Source organism: Tiliqua scincoides, chromosome 4, assembly GCF_035046505.1.
Source record: "Tiliqua scincoides isolate rTilSci1 chromosome 4, rTilSci1.hap2, whole genome shotgun sequence".
Classification (NCBI taxonomy): domain Eukaryota; kingdom Metazoa; phylum Chordata; class Lepidosauria; order Squamata; family Scincidae; genus Tiliqua; species Tiliqua scincoides.
In genome coordinates this window covers 157856429-157872901 of record NC_089824.1, presented here as the reverse complement: position 1 = coordinate 157872901, position 16473 = coordinate 157856429, and the positions used below count along the sequence as shown (strand labels likewise).

The window sequence follows — 16473 nt, the reverse complement described above, 5'->3', positions numbered from 1 at the left end:
CCTCGGGTGGGGGCTTGGTGATGAACTATTGCCCCATCCTGCCGGTTTTTTGGCTATAACTTTTGATAGAATAGAGATATTTCAACGTGAGTTGTTTCATTGCATTCTTCATTGATTGACATAACATATGGTGTTATTATTTGTGCATGGGGGGATGTGACATCACAACTGCTCCACGTTTGTAAAATCTTGATAGATTTTACACACTTGGGGCAGTTGTGATGTCACCCCCCCCATGCACATCACCCAGTGTGGCTTACATGCCCCTAGTTATGCCATTGCTATTCAGTGGTCCTAGCCAGTGGAGTCTTTTAAATGCAAATAGGGATGCACATGCCTAACTGTCTTTAGCTTTAAATTAACATTTTTAAGAATTTCAAAATAGAATTCGGCATGTACTTTCAGTATGCTTTTAATTTCCTTTGTGAACCATTTTGAGTAAGAATTTTTTTTAAAAGGTCTGTGAATGGTTGTGTCAGACCAGTGGCATGATAGAACAGGATTGTGGCCCATATCTAACATGCATGCCAAACTGTTGCCCTTGGCAAAATATAGTAAACAAGATACAATTAAGTATATATGGAAGTGTATTGTAGTATATCTACAGTCTTTCAAACACTTTCAAAAGCCTAACACACACAAGCAAAGCTATTCACCCTGGACTATTCTAGGCTTGACTTCTGGTTTTAGACTTTATTTCTTTTATGAATACAGAGGAGTGAAAGTACATTCATGGCATCTTTAAAAACAAAAAGGTCAATTAGATTTTAGTCAAAACTTTAGTGTAATTGCAAATTTATTTAATGTTTCTAATGTCACTGAAAAGGTACAATTTATGAAAGCCATTGTTCTGTACTGCTACATTTTTTTTGTTTTGTTTTGTTTTTTGAAAAAAGGCAGTTCCATAAAACCTCACCCCATTCAATGTAAAGAGTGTTGATGAAGAAAATACAGACACTTGGGTTTTTGCATAATCTCTACTAACAGTTAAAACAGGTCGAAATGAGCAGATATATCAGAAGCTGCACTGGCTGTTGGTAAATGAGCTTCCCGCCTTCCCCATCATATTGAATGGGGTAATAGTGAAAAGGGAACACTTCATTACAAGATTCCATTATTTGACAACAATAATGCCTTAAGATTTAATACTAATGCATTCAAGACATTAATGATAATCCATTAATATGAGGAAGCTGACAATGTAAAAGTGGAATCAAAGATTTGGTCTGTAGTAACAATGTAACAGTTGGGTGGGTTAACAGCTTACATTATGAAAATAAAAGGCTGGTGGGACTGATATCAGCAAACAATGTGAATATCATAATTGTTTTGGAACAGACAGAAAAGGGGCACATATAAAATTATCTATAAAATACTATTGCTACATGAAGGAACAAGCAGCATTATGGGCCCATGTTCGTGAAGAGTTTTGATCATAAAAGATGGTTTCCCTAAATTGTGTCAAAGGATAAAAATCCAAAAGCAGGATCAACCAATTGTTAGCAAATTTTATTTCAACAGGAAGATAGTTTTTTGCAGTCCCCCAAGAAGACGGTTCACAGAGTGTTCACAGAGAACACTCAGTATTTCTGCATGGCCTGAGCTGCATGTGGACTGGCAGAGCCCTGCAGCCAGATTCATGCTGGATGTATATCAGTAACCACACTGCATAAATGAGCTGAAATGTCAATTGCTCTAATGGGAGATAGAAAGCTACTCTTAAAAATTCTGGAACAATTGTCACTCTTGTAAACTACCTTGGCACATGAGCACTTTCGTTAAGTGAATGCACCCATGGGGACCGGAACTCAAAGTAGTCATATATTTTGCTAATCCAAAGCCTATCCTGTAAATCATCATCATAGTTTCTGAACAATGGTAACAAATTACATGGGATGAGAAAAATTAGCAAAGTGAAAAGTTAGACTGGGGTGTCTAAACTGGAAGAATGGTCTACAATGGATTTTTCAGAGCTTAAGAGCCCGATCCTGTGGTCCGCGCTACGCCTCCGCAGCGCAGACCACAGTTGCAAATGTGCCATAAGGCATGGTTGCGGGGCTTACTGCCGGGCTCCCACCGGAACTGGCTCAGCTCCGGCCAGTGCTGAGCCAGCACGCGGCAGGCGCCTGGGTTCCACAGCCCGGTGGTCACCGTAACCTCTGGGCTGTGGAACGGGAGATGGGGGCATGGTCGGGGACGTGGGGGAGGCGTTCCAGGGAGGGGGGAAGCGTGGCTGGGGGTGTGGGGGAAGCGTGGCCGGGGCGGAGGAGAGGTGGGTCCATGGACCCGGGGTCCACAGGATCCAGGGCGCTCAGGCAGGGCTGCTTGCCCTACACGAGCGCCTTCACTTTAGTGGCGACCAAACAATCGCCGCTAAAGTGAGTAGTCCCATTGCAGGACTGCTTCCCTTACTCGGGGGAAGGGGATGTCCAGCGGTAGCGCAGGAGGTGCTGGATCCAGCAGGAATCCTCCGTGGAGCCGCCGGGGCCCGCAGCTCTGGGCAGCTCAGGATTGGGCTGCCCGTCATAAACTAATATAATGTAAAGAATACTGAAATAAAACTGTGCAAGAGAAAGCAGCATGATAAAACAGATTATGTAGATAAGGGAAATTTTTAAAAGATGTACGCAATGCGTATCTCTATTTCCACAAGCTCAAGCACTAAAGAGGATGTTTAAAACTTAGATGGGAGACAGACTACAAGGGTATTTGAAAATATGTGCTAAATAAGGTCACAATTCAAAGGCCAAGGATCTAAATGAGACTACCTGAATAGCAGCCCAAACCTAAATGTGGGGCTACCGCTGGGTGCAGTGGTGCCAAAACGGCTACTGCTACATCCTGTGGCAGCCATCAAAGGTTTCCTTGGGAGAAAGGGACTTTTGACCCCTTCCCCTGGGGAAAGCCCCTAGCCCTGCAATGAAGTTTCTCAAGTTTAGGCCAGCTATTTTGCCGGTACAGAGCTGAGGAACTCCATGTTGGGCCAAAAGGTCCCAACCCCCTACCAGTTCCTCCCCCTGCCCCTCCCTTCCCTGCCCTGGAACACCTTCCCCTGCCCCCGAAGCCCTCACCACCACCCTGAGCTCTTACCTAGCTCCGGGGAGTGTCCAGCTGCCGCTGAGCTCAGCACCAACTGGTGCTGAGCTGGTGCTGACTTGGTGCAGGGTGTTGCGGGCATGCCTTACAGCATGTTTGCGACACCCAGCACCAGCACTGACCCAGCTCATGATTGGGCCCTAAATGAGTTGTGGACTGAGGGCCCAATCCTATCCAACGTTCCAACACTGGTGCAACTGCAATGCAGCCTCAAGATAACAAGTGTTCCCATACCTTGAGGAGACCTCTGTGACTGTTTCCCCACCACAGGATGCAGTGCATGCCCCATTGGCACAGCTGCACCAGCACTGGAAAATTGGATAGGATAGTTACTGGCTGCTAAGTTAGGGTACTATGCAACCCAAGAGCCCAATCTATGGGTTCTGAGCGCCAGTGCTGAGCTCCAGCACCAGGTGTCATAAACGTGCTGTAAAGCATGTTTACAGCACCCAGAGTGTAAGGAGCATCAGCACTGGCCCAGAGCCAGTCAGCACTGAGGCTTTTGCCAGATGGACACCGCCTGGAGAAAGGGAAGAGCTTGGGCAGTGGTAAGGTCTTTAGGGGTGGGAGAGGTATTCCAGAGTGGAAAGCGGGTGGGATTGGTAGAGTCCTGCTCCACTGTATCCTATCCTCTGTGTTGGGTTGAAAAATAGCTAGCACAGACTTCAGAAGCCCCATTGTGGGGCCTGGGGCCTTCCCCTGAGGAGATCTCTGGAGTCTTATGTTCTCATGTCTTCAGCAGTGCTACTGGATACAGTAGTAGCCATTTTGGTACCACTGCACCTGGCAGTGGTGTCAGGGATAGGATTGGGCTGTCTGTTAAGCACTTTTAAGTCCTATTGATTTCGGAGACAGTTAAGTATACATTCTTAATGCTTTGCAATTAAAATTCATATTAGTTGAGCACTCTCACTTGACCTAGATTGTGTTTTGTGTATTGCAGATGATTTAGACCTATCACACATACAAATATTTAGCTTGACATGAATACATCACTTCTTCTAAATATATGGCCTGTGTATATTCACTAAAAACAAAATTATCAGATACAGTAAGGCTTCCCCCCTCCCTCCACATTTTACATTTTTGGTAAAAAAAAATCAGAGTGTATCTGCTTAATTTACTACCAAATAATAGCCATACACAAATTTCATATCTCCATCCCTCTCCAAAGGAAACTGAGACTGAAGATGCGTCTAAATTTTGTTTCTGATTAGTATGACTCTTCAAACTGAAACATAATTGGCTATAGTAACGAATAGTAGTTACTTACAGAAAAGCATGGAAAAACAAAAGTTCTGCTTAGTAACTGATGTTTCTGTGATTCTTTTGTACACTGTAAGAATTTTTCAATTAAAAAAAAGTGTACAAAACTATTTTGATGCAATTTTAGGCAGCAGGTGCAATTGGTTCATATACTTAATATTTATGGAGAACCAGATCCCTGGGAGACACATGTTTCTTAGTAAGGAGCAATCAAAATGTGCAATGAGGAGGATTTCTTAATACATTGTAGTTTTATATTTTTATTGTTTGGTGAAATAAACAAGGTGCTTAAAAACAGCAGAAAAAAAATACAAACAAGTGCCAGAATGAAAGAAGAAACCAAAAAAGCAGGGGAATTGCAATTTTTTTCCACAATGATGAGCAAATAAGTTTTTGTGTCTGCTATTTGAAAGGTTTTTAGAAGCTGGTACTCCATATCAGCTTATTCCTGAACTGTCAAGCTAGATGCCAGTTGTTTGATACTGGCCCATTTCTGAACATTATTTAGATATTCACATCATCAGCAGTTCTGCGCACTGCAGTGTAATGGAAAATACTCCCTAAATTGAATCTGAACTGAGATCCAAGACAAAAAAAAATCAGTAAATAAATATCTTGCATATATGTCAAACTATATTCTTCAAACAAAACCTTACATCTTATGAAAGTCAGAAAGTACCAACAAAAAAGTCTCTGCTTTCTACTACTACAATACTGTTAAATCTCCAAGACTGAAAATGTCCCATTTATTGATTTTCTGCCTTTAAAAAAATTAGGTGGTGAAGTAGAAATCCAAACACAGGAAGAAAATGCATATATATATGAGAGCACTGGTTCAGCAAGATATCAAATATACAGTATTCTAGTGTCAAAAGTACAGGCAGAAATGTCCAAGAATTCTTGGTGAAAAAGGGGGTAATTGAGGAGTAAAAATTCTACTTGACAATCACTCACATTTTAACGGTGCATTAATTATAACAAAAGCCAGATGGTAAGTGAGCAACAGAGTCATAGTGTTCAGTGTTTACAGCAGAGAATTCCTCTCTGCTCATTTAAATGAGGTGGGAAACATATACTCATGTATGGGAAAAACTTTAAGGATTTATATTTATTCTTTCTTCCCAGCTCCTTGAAAGAGGCAGAGTTGTGACACTGATGATTTTTTTTAAAGATAAATGATAGTACACGGTGATTTGGATAAAGCGTTCGCCGTGCCTCATTCTTTATCAAAGGATTACTTAGTCCTCCAATCCAGCTTGAGCTATTCTTTTGCCTCTAGGAAAAGTGTTTCTTGAGGGTACAATTTTAATTCCAGTAATGATTTATTTGGATCCAGCTGGGTCACCTGTGAAAATAAAAGAGAGAAAATAGGAAAATCTGAAAAGACAAGTACAGGTAGCATTCTATACATTTTCAGAATCAGACCGATACAGATCTGTTTTTATTTTTTATTTAGGAGATGCAGGAAAACAACACCCCTTTGGAGTTTATGTATATATATCTACAACCAGAAGAAAAATAATTTATTTATTGTTAGGTGAATCCCATATTCCTACCTATCAAAATATTTTTTTACTTTTTATAGCGAATCTATCATAATTTGCCAGTGCAAATTATTCACGGGATTACTGGAATGTTACAGGTGCAGGGAATGGAAACAACATGTCTGACACTCTTCTAGGATTTCTACATGGATCCGAAATATTTAGTTTGTGTTTTAAGTGTATTAAGAGGTTCATTTGACACCTTCCAGCCCAATCCTGAGCTGCCCGGGGTGCCCAGCCTCGGTGGCACCGAGAATGGCTGCCACAGGATCTGTGCGCCCCGGGCTACCGCAGGCAGCACCTAAGGAGAAGGGGAATTTGTCCCCTTCTCCCGGGTAAGGGAAGCAGCCCTGCAACCGGGCTATTCACTTTACCGCCGACCAAAAGGTCAGCCATAAAGTAAAGGCGTTCGCGTAGGGTGCTGAGCCCTGCACGACCGCCATGGATCTGGTGGAGCGGAGCTCCCTGCCCCCGCTTACCATGCCATGGCTCTGCGGTCCGTGAGAGCACCGAGCGGCGGAGGCTGGGTGCCCGCCCCTCACTAGCCTGCCAGCACTGGGCTAGCACAGGCAGTAGCCCAGCAGTGAGGCTTGCAAACAGTCTGCAACAGTGCACGGCGGCAGGAGCCCAGGATTGGGCTCTTCATCATTTAATAGTTTGAATTTGATTTATCAAAGCATTTCAGAGAGCACTGAACTCCTATCATTTGCAGTTCCATTTCAGTTCCAGAAAGAACCTCAGGACATGCCTAAATTCCACTGGCATTTCAACAAGACATGATGACCTTTTTCTGGTTACAGCCAGGTTTTTAATTCTTGTTAAAAGGTGTTTCCCATGGTACTCTCCTACAGAAGAGGGCATGGATTAATTGTTTATCCATGCTTGCAAAACCAGGCTGTATGATTTACCAATAATTAATACTTAGTGAAACATTGTCTATACACTAGATGATTGGATGGGATCACACTTAACTCAGTAAAAAAATCTGTATACTACCACAATCCTAGTATGACTAATACCATCAAGTGAAGTTATGATATAACTTGATGAAGTTATATCATCAATTTAAATTTCAAACCTAAGCTGTGATCAACCAAAGGTCTCATTACACAGTATGCTCATGCTGTTATTTTGCATAGCTTGGAATTAAAACATTCCAGTTTGTAAGTTAAAGCAGAATACAGACTTGGCTCTTTTTCCAAACACATAGCCCTTTCCCCTTTCCAATGTCCCAACTTCCCACCTATTCAGGCAAAGCATCATGCCTCTCTCCCACTGAGAGGCCACCATGCCCAGCAGCTCTATACTCTGTATTTTCAATGGTGGCTTAGCTAGATGCTACCTAGTGGGTCCCAACCCCACAGTTTGAGAAATACTGCTTTAGACGAGCACTTCACCTGAAACGATGTTTTGATGAACCAGATTTTACTTTTTTCTATAGCATATGCAAAACGATTTCTCAATGAGAGACTGCACATGGATGCTGAATTTAGAGTGCAATCATAAGAACAGACCTGCTGAATCAGGTCATAGGCCCATCTAGTCCAGCTTCCTGTATCTCACAGTGGCCCACCAAATGCCCCAGGGAGCACACAAGACAACAAGAGACCTGCATCCTGGTACCATTCCTTACATCTGGCATTCTGAGGTAACCCATTTCTAAAATCAGGAGGTTGCACATACACATCATAGCTTGTAACCTGTGATGGATTTTTCCTCCAGAAATTTGTCCAATTCCCTTTTAAAGACATCTAGGTCAGATACCATTTCCACATCCTGTAGCAAGGAGTGCCACAGAATAACTACACGCTGAGTAAAGAAATATTTTCTTTTGTCTGTCCTAACTCTCCCAACACTCAGTTTTAGTGGATGTCCCCTGGTTCTAGAGTTATGTGAGGGGAAAGAGGATATCTTTGTCCACTCTATCCATCTCCTGCATAATTTTATATGTCTCAATCATGTCCCTCCTCAGGTGCCTTTTTTCTAGACTGAAGAGCCCCAAAAGCTGTAGCTTTTTCTCATAAGTGAGGTGCCCCAGTCCAGCATTCATTTTAATCACTTTTTTTGCACCTTTCCCATTTCCACTATATCCTTTTTAAGATGCGGCGACCAGAACTGGACACAATACTCCAGGTGTAGCCTTACCATCGATTTGTACAATGGCATTATAATATTAGCTGTTTTGTTCTCAATGCCTTTTCTAATGATCCCAAGCATAGAATTGGCCTTCTTTACTGCCGCTGCACATTGGGTCGACACTTTCATCGACTTGTTTGCCACCACCCCAAGATCTCTCTCCTGATCTATCACAGACAGCTCAGAACCCATTAGCCTATATGTGAAGTTTTGATTTTTTGCCCCAATGTGCATGACTTTACACTTACTTATACTGAAATGCATCTGCACTTTGCTGCCCATTCTCCCAGTTTGAAGAGATCCTTCCGGAGCTCCTCACAATCTCTTCTGGTCTTCATCACTCAAAAAAGTTTTGTGTCATCTGCAAATTTAGCTACCTTGCTGCTTACCTGCTTACTCGCCTGTCTCCAGGTCATTTATGAACAGGTTGAAAAGCACCAGTCCCAGGACAGATCTTTGGGGCACACCGCTTTTTACCGCTCTCCATTGTGAAAACTGTCCATTGACACCCAATCTCTTTTTCCTGGTACTCAAACAGTTCCTAATCCAGGAGAGGACCTGCCCTCTTATTCCGTGACTATGAAGTTTCCTCAGCAGCCTTTGGTGAGGGACCATATCAAACACCTTCTGAAAATCCAGATATATAATATCTACAGGTTCTCCCACATCCACATGCCTATTGACGTTTCCAAAGAATTCTAAAAGGTTTGCAAGGCAAGATTTACCTTTAGAGAAGCCATGCTGATTCTCCCTCAGCAAGGCTTGTTCGTCTATTATTATTATTAACAGTATTTATATACCACTTTTCAACAGAAAGTTCACAAAATGAACAGAGAAAATCAAATATCTAATGGTTCCCTGTCCCTTATGTGTTTTAAGATTTTATCTTTGATGAGGCATTTCACCATTGTACCCAGAACTGCCTTGGTCCCCTCTCCATCCTTTTTAAAGATCTGTGTGACATTTGCTATCCTCCAATCCTCAGGTACCATGGCCATTTTAAGGAACAAGTTGCATATTTTAGTCAAGAGATGAGCTACTTCGTTCTTCAGTGTAATTGTGTAGCCTTAGTAATATTACGATGAACTACATTGGTAAAAATGGTTGCTCAAAAGTGTCACAGCCCAATTCTGAAGCCAGTAGCTCCGCCAGGAGCAGCGGTGCAAAAATGGCTATCGCTACATTCAGTGGCACTGCTGAGGCCAGAGCCTGCCAGAGGTCTCTTCTGGAGAAGGAAACTTTTGCCCCTTTCGTTCAGGGAAAGCCCCAAGTCTCATTATTTTGCTGGTGCAGACTTGAGAGACTCAGTGTCGGGCTTTTCAGCCCGACACAGAGGATAGGATACAGTGGGCATTGTCCCCCTCTAATTAAGAGGTAGCTGGGCCTGATTATGTTTTTCACATGGGGTGTGGATATACTATATATTGATGCATGTACCACAACAGGCACGTCACCTTCTGCCACACTTAAGATTCCTTCCTTGAATTAGGGTTATACTATACGGGATGGCTAAGAGGTTGACAGTCCAATATTAACCTGACCAGAATAGGCAGGCCAATTGGCCCGCGCCTGCATCCAGCACAGGTTAGGAGGTAGCTGACACACAACTCAGAGTAAGTGAATATACTTCCCTGTGTCACCTGTAACACATGGCAGCCTGTGTCACATGGCAGCCATTCCTAGGGGGCTAATCTGATCTGTGCTGGCCAGCAGCCTAGTGTAATGCTAGAATGGCCGGGGGGTGGTGGTGTCCTAGCAGCCTTGGGAACACAGGACCATGATTATTATTAATTAATAATTAATTAATTAATTAATTATTATCAATCAATAAAATATTATTTCTTTCTAGATCTCTTTTTTGTTGAGTTTTTTCCTAGTGTTGTTCCCACGCTATGGCAGGGTCCACTTTCTTTCTTTTTTGTCAAGTGGGTCGTGATATATTGTTGTTTCAAAAAGTGAGTCCCAGCCCTAAAACATTTGGGAAGTACTGCTATACATACTTATCTGAGAGTAAAGTTCCATTGAACTCAGTGGGGCTTACTTATGAATAGACATGAATAGGACTGTGCTGTAAATGGTTGACTGAGCTCTGAATTTGTGTGCCTACTATGTACTTATATTCTCAATTTGAAAGAATTATTATGTTCCTTAAGGGATGAAATGTTTGAAAACCTGAACAGGAACAGAATCTATCTACATATGCCATATCTCTATAGCATTGGTTCTCACACATTTAGCACCAGGACCCACTGTTTAGAATAAGAATCTATCAGGACCCACCAGAAGTGATGTCATGACCAGAAGTGACATCATCAAGCAGGAAAATTTTTAATAATCCTAGGCTGCAATCCTACCCACACTTACCCAGGAGTGAGTCCCATTTACTGGTTGGCAACCTTCAGTCTCGAAAGACTATGGTATAAGCCTACAGCACCCAGTATTCCCAGGTGGTCTCCCATCCAAGTACTAACCAGGCCTGACCCTGCTTAGCTTCTGAGATCAGATGAGATCGGGCATGCATTGTTGGAAGAATATACAGTCGCTTGTTAAAAGTACAGGTCTGTAACATTTCCCCAAATGCAGTCACATCCCATACATAGGAACAGCCCCACTGGATCAGGCCATAGGCCCATCTAGTCCAGCTTCCTGTATCTCACAGCAGCCCACCAAATGCCCCAGGGAGCACACCAGATAACAAGAGACGTCATTCTGGTGCCCTCCCTTGCATCTGCCCCATACTACTACATCAAGTCTAATATATTAAAAATAAAATATTGAAATGAATGGGGACCCATCTGAAATTGGCTCGTGACTCACCTAGTGAGTCCCGACCCACAGTTTGAGAAACACTGCTCTATAGGGTGAACGGTAGAGAACATTATAATATATTTTAAAAGCCATCAAAAAAAGAGTCACGATATATTATGATTTAAAGATCAACTATGCATTCCAGCACAGATGCCTGTTAAAATGCCCGAGAATCTTAAAAAAAACAAATTTGTTGTGTTCTTCTAAGACTGCCAAAAAGCTAAATTTAAATTTGTGATTACAGAAGCATACTAATGAAGTTTTTTGTTTCCATATTCAAAACCTTCGCATTTTGCTGCTTCAGTCCTGAATCATTCTCTGGACAAGAAGTACAGTGCACCTGAGAAAAGCAATTTGCTCAGTTCAAGTCTGTATCTAATTAAATCCACTCACTTTCCAAATCCCATAACCCCTTTATTGCAAAAGCAAGGAAAGGTAAGTAGAGCGAGAATGTCTTCAGTGTATCAGGCGCAAACTGGTTTGAAAAGCAAGGCTGGGTTAATGAACATTATCCTCTAGACTGTAACCAGATGGAAACCTATTATTCACTTGAGTGTAATTAAGGATGCACATCCTAATCAAAACTCTTGGGTTTACAAACTCAAGTTACCCTTAATAACAACTATGAACGATGTCCTTTTCTCAACTGCTTTCAACTTTGGAGGTTAGTTGTGTACCTGTGCGAAGAGGAGGTTTGCTGCTTTTCACCCTTGATTTACATGTGCCTGCTGGTTTTTTAATTCACCTAGGGACTGCAGAGTTTGCAAATGTTTACACCATTACCCAATTAACTAACAATATGGCTCCTACATCAGTCAACAAACAAAGCTGTTGTTGCTTTGTTTTAGCTCCCTGGCATTTTCTGTTCATATGGGTCGCCATTGTACTTAATTATCACAACAGATCCCTCTGCAGCATTTACTTTGTTATTTGTGGTATGCAAATATGTTGCTTTCACATGGAAAACAGAAGCCTTATTATCACTCTTCTGACCAGAAGATATGCCCTAGATGGCAAGCAAAATATTACTGAAGAGAGAACTGACAGCAGAGGCAGCTTGCAACTTAAATATCTTTAAAAGTAGAACTGAAAGCAAGGCTATTTAGACAATACTTTGCCCCCAGGATTCTACCCAAGTTTACTTCAAGAGGGCTCTGTCTCCTGCCCCCTCCATGCCACTTTCACTATTCCCTGATACTAAGTAACAAGTGAATTGGGAGGCACCTTGTTTATTTGAAAGTATGATCACCTTCTTATTACTCCATATGCAATAAATAAAGCCGCAGAGTGGCAGAAAAACTACCCAAATCAGAGACCTGTTCCTCATTTCTACCTGGGAAGAATCCAGAAGGCAAGGTATTATGTAAATAAGTACTGGGTACTGTTACTGATACAATTTATTTCTTAGAAGCAACCAACAATCCTGTGGCACTTTAAATACTAACATTTATTTCAGGATAACCTTTTGTAGACAATAGTTCACTTGAAGCTTATGCAGAAATAAATGTGTTAGTTTTTTATGGTGCCACAAGACTCTTGTTATTTCTCTTGCAACAGACCGACATGGTTTCCCCTCTGAAATATATTAACAATATTTTTAACCTGTCTGTCCCTTAAAAATGCTCAAGACAACGTCTTAAGATAAAAAGGAGCCCACTACAATTTTCAGGTCAACAGTTTGCAGCAAAATCATATTTATCTGATATTTCACAACAGAGTCTTTAACACAGCCTCAGAACTTCAATGCACATGGACAGCACAATGAACATCAACACTAGAGACCATTTTGTTAATTTAATATATTAGAATCAGAAATGAATTCAAGGATAAGGTAGTCGAGTTCCTTGTACTTGCTTGAACAATTTCCCCTATTCAAACCATGTCTGAATCCTATCATTGTTTATTTAAAATAAACTCCAAGGAATTTAAGGCTACCTCTGCAAAACAATCCAACAGCTAACTACTATACAGATTAAGATATATTTATAGACTGAATTCAGTTCCTCAGTTCTGAAAAATAACATGAATTAAAGGTTTGATCCTACAGATACATTAACTACACTGACTAGACTCTCTGAGTAGTAACCATATGAAAAAGGAATAAGAACCCCACAAATAGTATACATGTACATATTTTCAGGGATAACAATATAAAAAACTGAATTCATTCTTTTGGGTGTATATACCAATGCTCAATGGTACACAGAAGTCCCACCATTTTCTATGCCAGCAGCAAGTTTAATCTCTTGTAACAGGTATTTTAAGGCCATAACAGACTGTCAATTGAACCAGCTAAAATTATTCCTTTCATTCATTCATTCATACCCACCCCACTTAGGGTGCAATCCTATCTTGTGCTGGAACAGGCAAGCCAAGAGGCTTGTGCTGTATCCAGCGCAGGATAAGTGCCCAAAGCAGCTCAGCCATAGGTATGGGGAAACATTTCCCCTTACCTCAGGGTAAGCCACCCTGGCCCCTATGAGTCTCCTCAGATTTGCGCCACCTCCTGAGGTGGCACAAGTTGGAGGAGAGCAGAGCAGCTTGAAGCCGCTCTGAGCTCCCCAGGAACGGGGGTTAGGATCCAGCATACCTGCTGGGTCCCAGCCCCACCTCCCACTCCCTACCTGCCTGCCCCTGGGGCCACCCACCTTCCCCCCAAACTGAAATGCCTCCCTTCCACCTCCTCCCCGCCCACCCAAGAGTCTTGCGTCCAGCTGGGCCGATGCAAGACTCGCTCCACAAGCCGCCATGGAGGCTGGATTCAACCTCTGTGTGCCAGTGCACCTCTGTGCACTGGTGCGGCTTGCTTGTGAGGAGGTGCAAACGTGCTTTATGGGACATTTGCAACCCTCCGAGGCTGTCACGGGACTTGCACCAGCCTAACGTGCAGTTAGGATTGCGCTGCACATTCTATATCCCACTTCCTAATGGGCATTCTAAGCAACCAATTCTTATAGTGTACTAATGGTTTGTTTATTTTGTATCATAAGATGCTAAGAATCATTTGTACTGGAAAAAAGAAACAAAAACAAAAAGTTCTGAATCATACTGGTGCTGCTGGAAAGCTAGACACACATTTTCAAAGGACACCACCACTAGACAGGTAGTCATTAGCAGTGGAGATCATCCATTTAAAATGTATTAACCACTTCCTTCAAGAAATTCCAATATGGTGTAGAATTGTTCTTGCATTTGTTCTCCCCCCCCCCCCTCATAAAAATGTTTATCAGCACCTTACAATGCAACAGGCCGACAGTAGGTGGGGATGGGGATTTCTTGTGCTGATACTCCTTTCCCAGCACTTTCCCCTTTTCCCTGTGGGTAAAGCTATTACAAAATTCAGTACAAAGGTGAAATCCTGATGACATTAGAAGTCAACAGAAAGATTCCAGTCACTTTCAGAGGTCCAGGATTTTACCCACATTGTTTTCCTGAGCTGGGCCGGTTTCTGCTAATGTCGTGGATTGGTATTCTAATACATCTCTAATGCCTTTAATAAAGCTCTCCCTACCCAAAGTCATATTTGCATGTTCACCTTAGCTGACCCTACATATAGCATCAGATAATCACATCCTGTACAACTGCAATTTGACTGTTTGCTAGACATAACTCCTTACACACACTAATCCAGGAGGGGAAAAAATGTAAGGTGAAATAATGGCAAGAAGCCCAGACAGGTCATTTAAAGGAATGGTATGAATATACAACTATTATAATCCAAATGTAAGTAACAAGGATCATGCTTGACACCCTAGAAAAGGTTCCAGTTCTCAAGCAGTGCAAACGTCCTTGGTGTTTTACACATTCATAGATTACTCTGGTGAATCTAATGGACAAAGACTCCTTTAACATTCTCTTGTAATCTCCCTATCGAGGTATAAATGCTGTGGAAATCACTTAAATGCACATCAGGTGGAGGACTAAATCTGTTTTGTTTTTTTTAAATCTGTATGATCACAGTCTGACACAAACAGGAACAGTGAATCCATTCTGCCTGATAAAATAATCTCTTAAATATTATACGGTTCTGCAGTTAAGAACCTCAAATAAGGACCCAAACACATTCACACATTATGTACACTGAAAAGGTGTGTAATTAGATTTGGTTTAGCAACACCCCTCTGCAAATGGATTTTATTGCATTTATGAAATGTACTGGAGAAATCACAAAGGAAAAATAATACAAAGTAAATTAATACCAAGAGTTTAAAACATTCTCAGTTTTGAGCCCAACACAACGCTTCAGAACAAATTAGTTATTAAAAATTTGCAAGCCTGATTTTTAAGGCTAGTGACCACATCACAATAGCTACAACCAATCAACTACCTTTCTTCAAATTAAACATTTAATAAGACATTCTATTAAGATAGCCAGTCTTCAGTAAAGACATTTGCTGCTTGTATGGCTAAAGTGGCATTTGCAGATTGCTTACAATAATGTTACCAGAAACACATTTTGTTTGGGGGCCGGGGAACAGCTCCATCTCAAATCTGATTTAAAATTACATTTGAAACTGTTGTTTGATAAATCAGTGGGCTGCACCAATTATGCATATTTTCAGCCTATCCAATTCTGAACGTTTTTAAAATTAACTCTATATCCAATGCATTCATCTCCTCTAAGGGAGCTGAAGGTCAATACACTACACATCCACTTAACCTGATTTCTGAATGAATTCATTTTGAATGTTAATATACTTGCATTGTGAAACATGTGGAAATGTTGTTAATTTGTCTCACAGTTTTCTGAGGATGAGAACATTCTAAGTGGAAAATAAACTTACCTAACTGTCCTGCACTATGAAAAAGAGATGCATGTGAAGATTTTCTTACCAAAATAAGAATTTGAGACACATAGTAGAGGATATAGATTGCATGGCATGAAGGGGTTGGTCATTAATTTGTAGACACCTTCATAATTATCAACACAGCAAAGTGTTCCTAAAAGATTCAGAGTGGTAAACACAAGATGCCCAGATGCTACAATATGACTGACTGATATACAGATTAAATCAATAACATGTATACAAAAATGCCTTAGTAATTTACAGATTCTTAAAGAGTTCTGGCAGCACAAACCCCATCGGAATGAACAAGGCTTGGGCTGAAGGATCACTTTGAGGATCAGAGCCTTATTAAGATGCGTTTACTTGTCCAATTACCAAAACAGCAGGAGATCATTAAATTTTCTAGTTAGCAGACACAGCAATGTTAATATCTTAATGTTGCCAAGGCTTTTTCTTGGCATTTTGCTACTACATTTTCTTTCTTCTAGCAAAAATTCATAAAATAAAAGCTAAGCATGAAAAAATTACTCCAGACAATCCCTCCCACTACACAAATAAAGATGAGTTAACAGGTGACTGAAAGATGCAACTTCCCTTGGTGTCTTCTAAATGATCAGACAACTTACTCATCAAAGAAAGTTTGAACCAGTCAAGAGAAACAGCCATAGTGAAAATTGGGGGTGGGATGGGAAAAGAGTGGTTCACCTGAACAGAATACTTTTATCTGGTAGAGTTTAGACAGATGCAGGTAGCGTTCAGCATTCTTGGTTGGGCATTTCCGGAGAAATTACTGTTAAAGGAAGATACCCTCTTAGTACTTAGCAGTCAGCACCAAC

The 16473-nt window shown here is 41.4% G+C and overlaps 1 protein-coding gene across 1 annotated transcript in view; it reads right to left on the bottom strand.

Moving 5' to 3' along the window:
- Positions 1–3069: 3069 nt before the first annotated feature.
- FAF1 (Fas associated factor 1) overlaps positions 3070–16473 on the bottom strand; it is a 255313-nt gene continuing 241909 nt past the window's right edge. Inside the window, exon 19 of the mRNA XM_066625992.1 lies at positions 3070–5707. Within this exon, the coding sequence (XP_066482089.1) occupies positions 5624–5707 (84 nt within the window). The 3' untranslated portion in view covers positions 3070–5623. The remainder of the gene's footprint in view (positions 5708–16473) is intronic.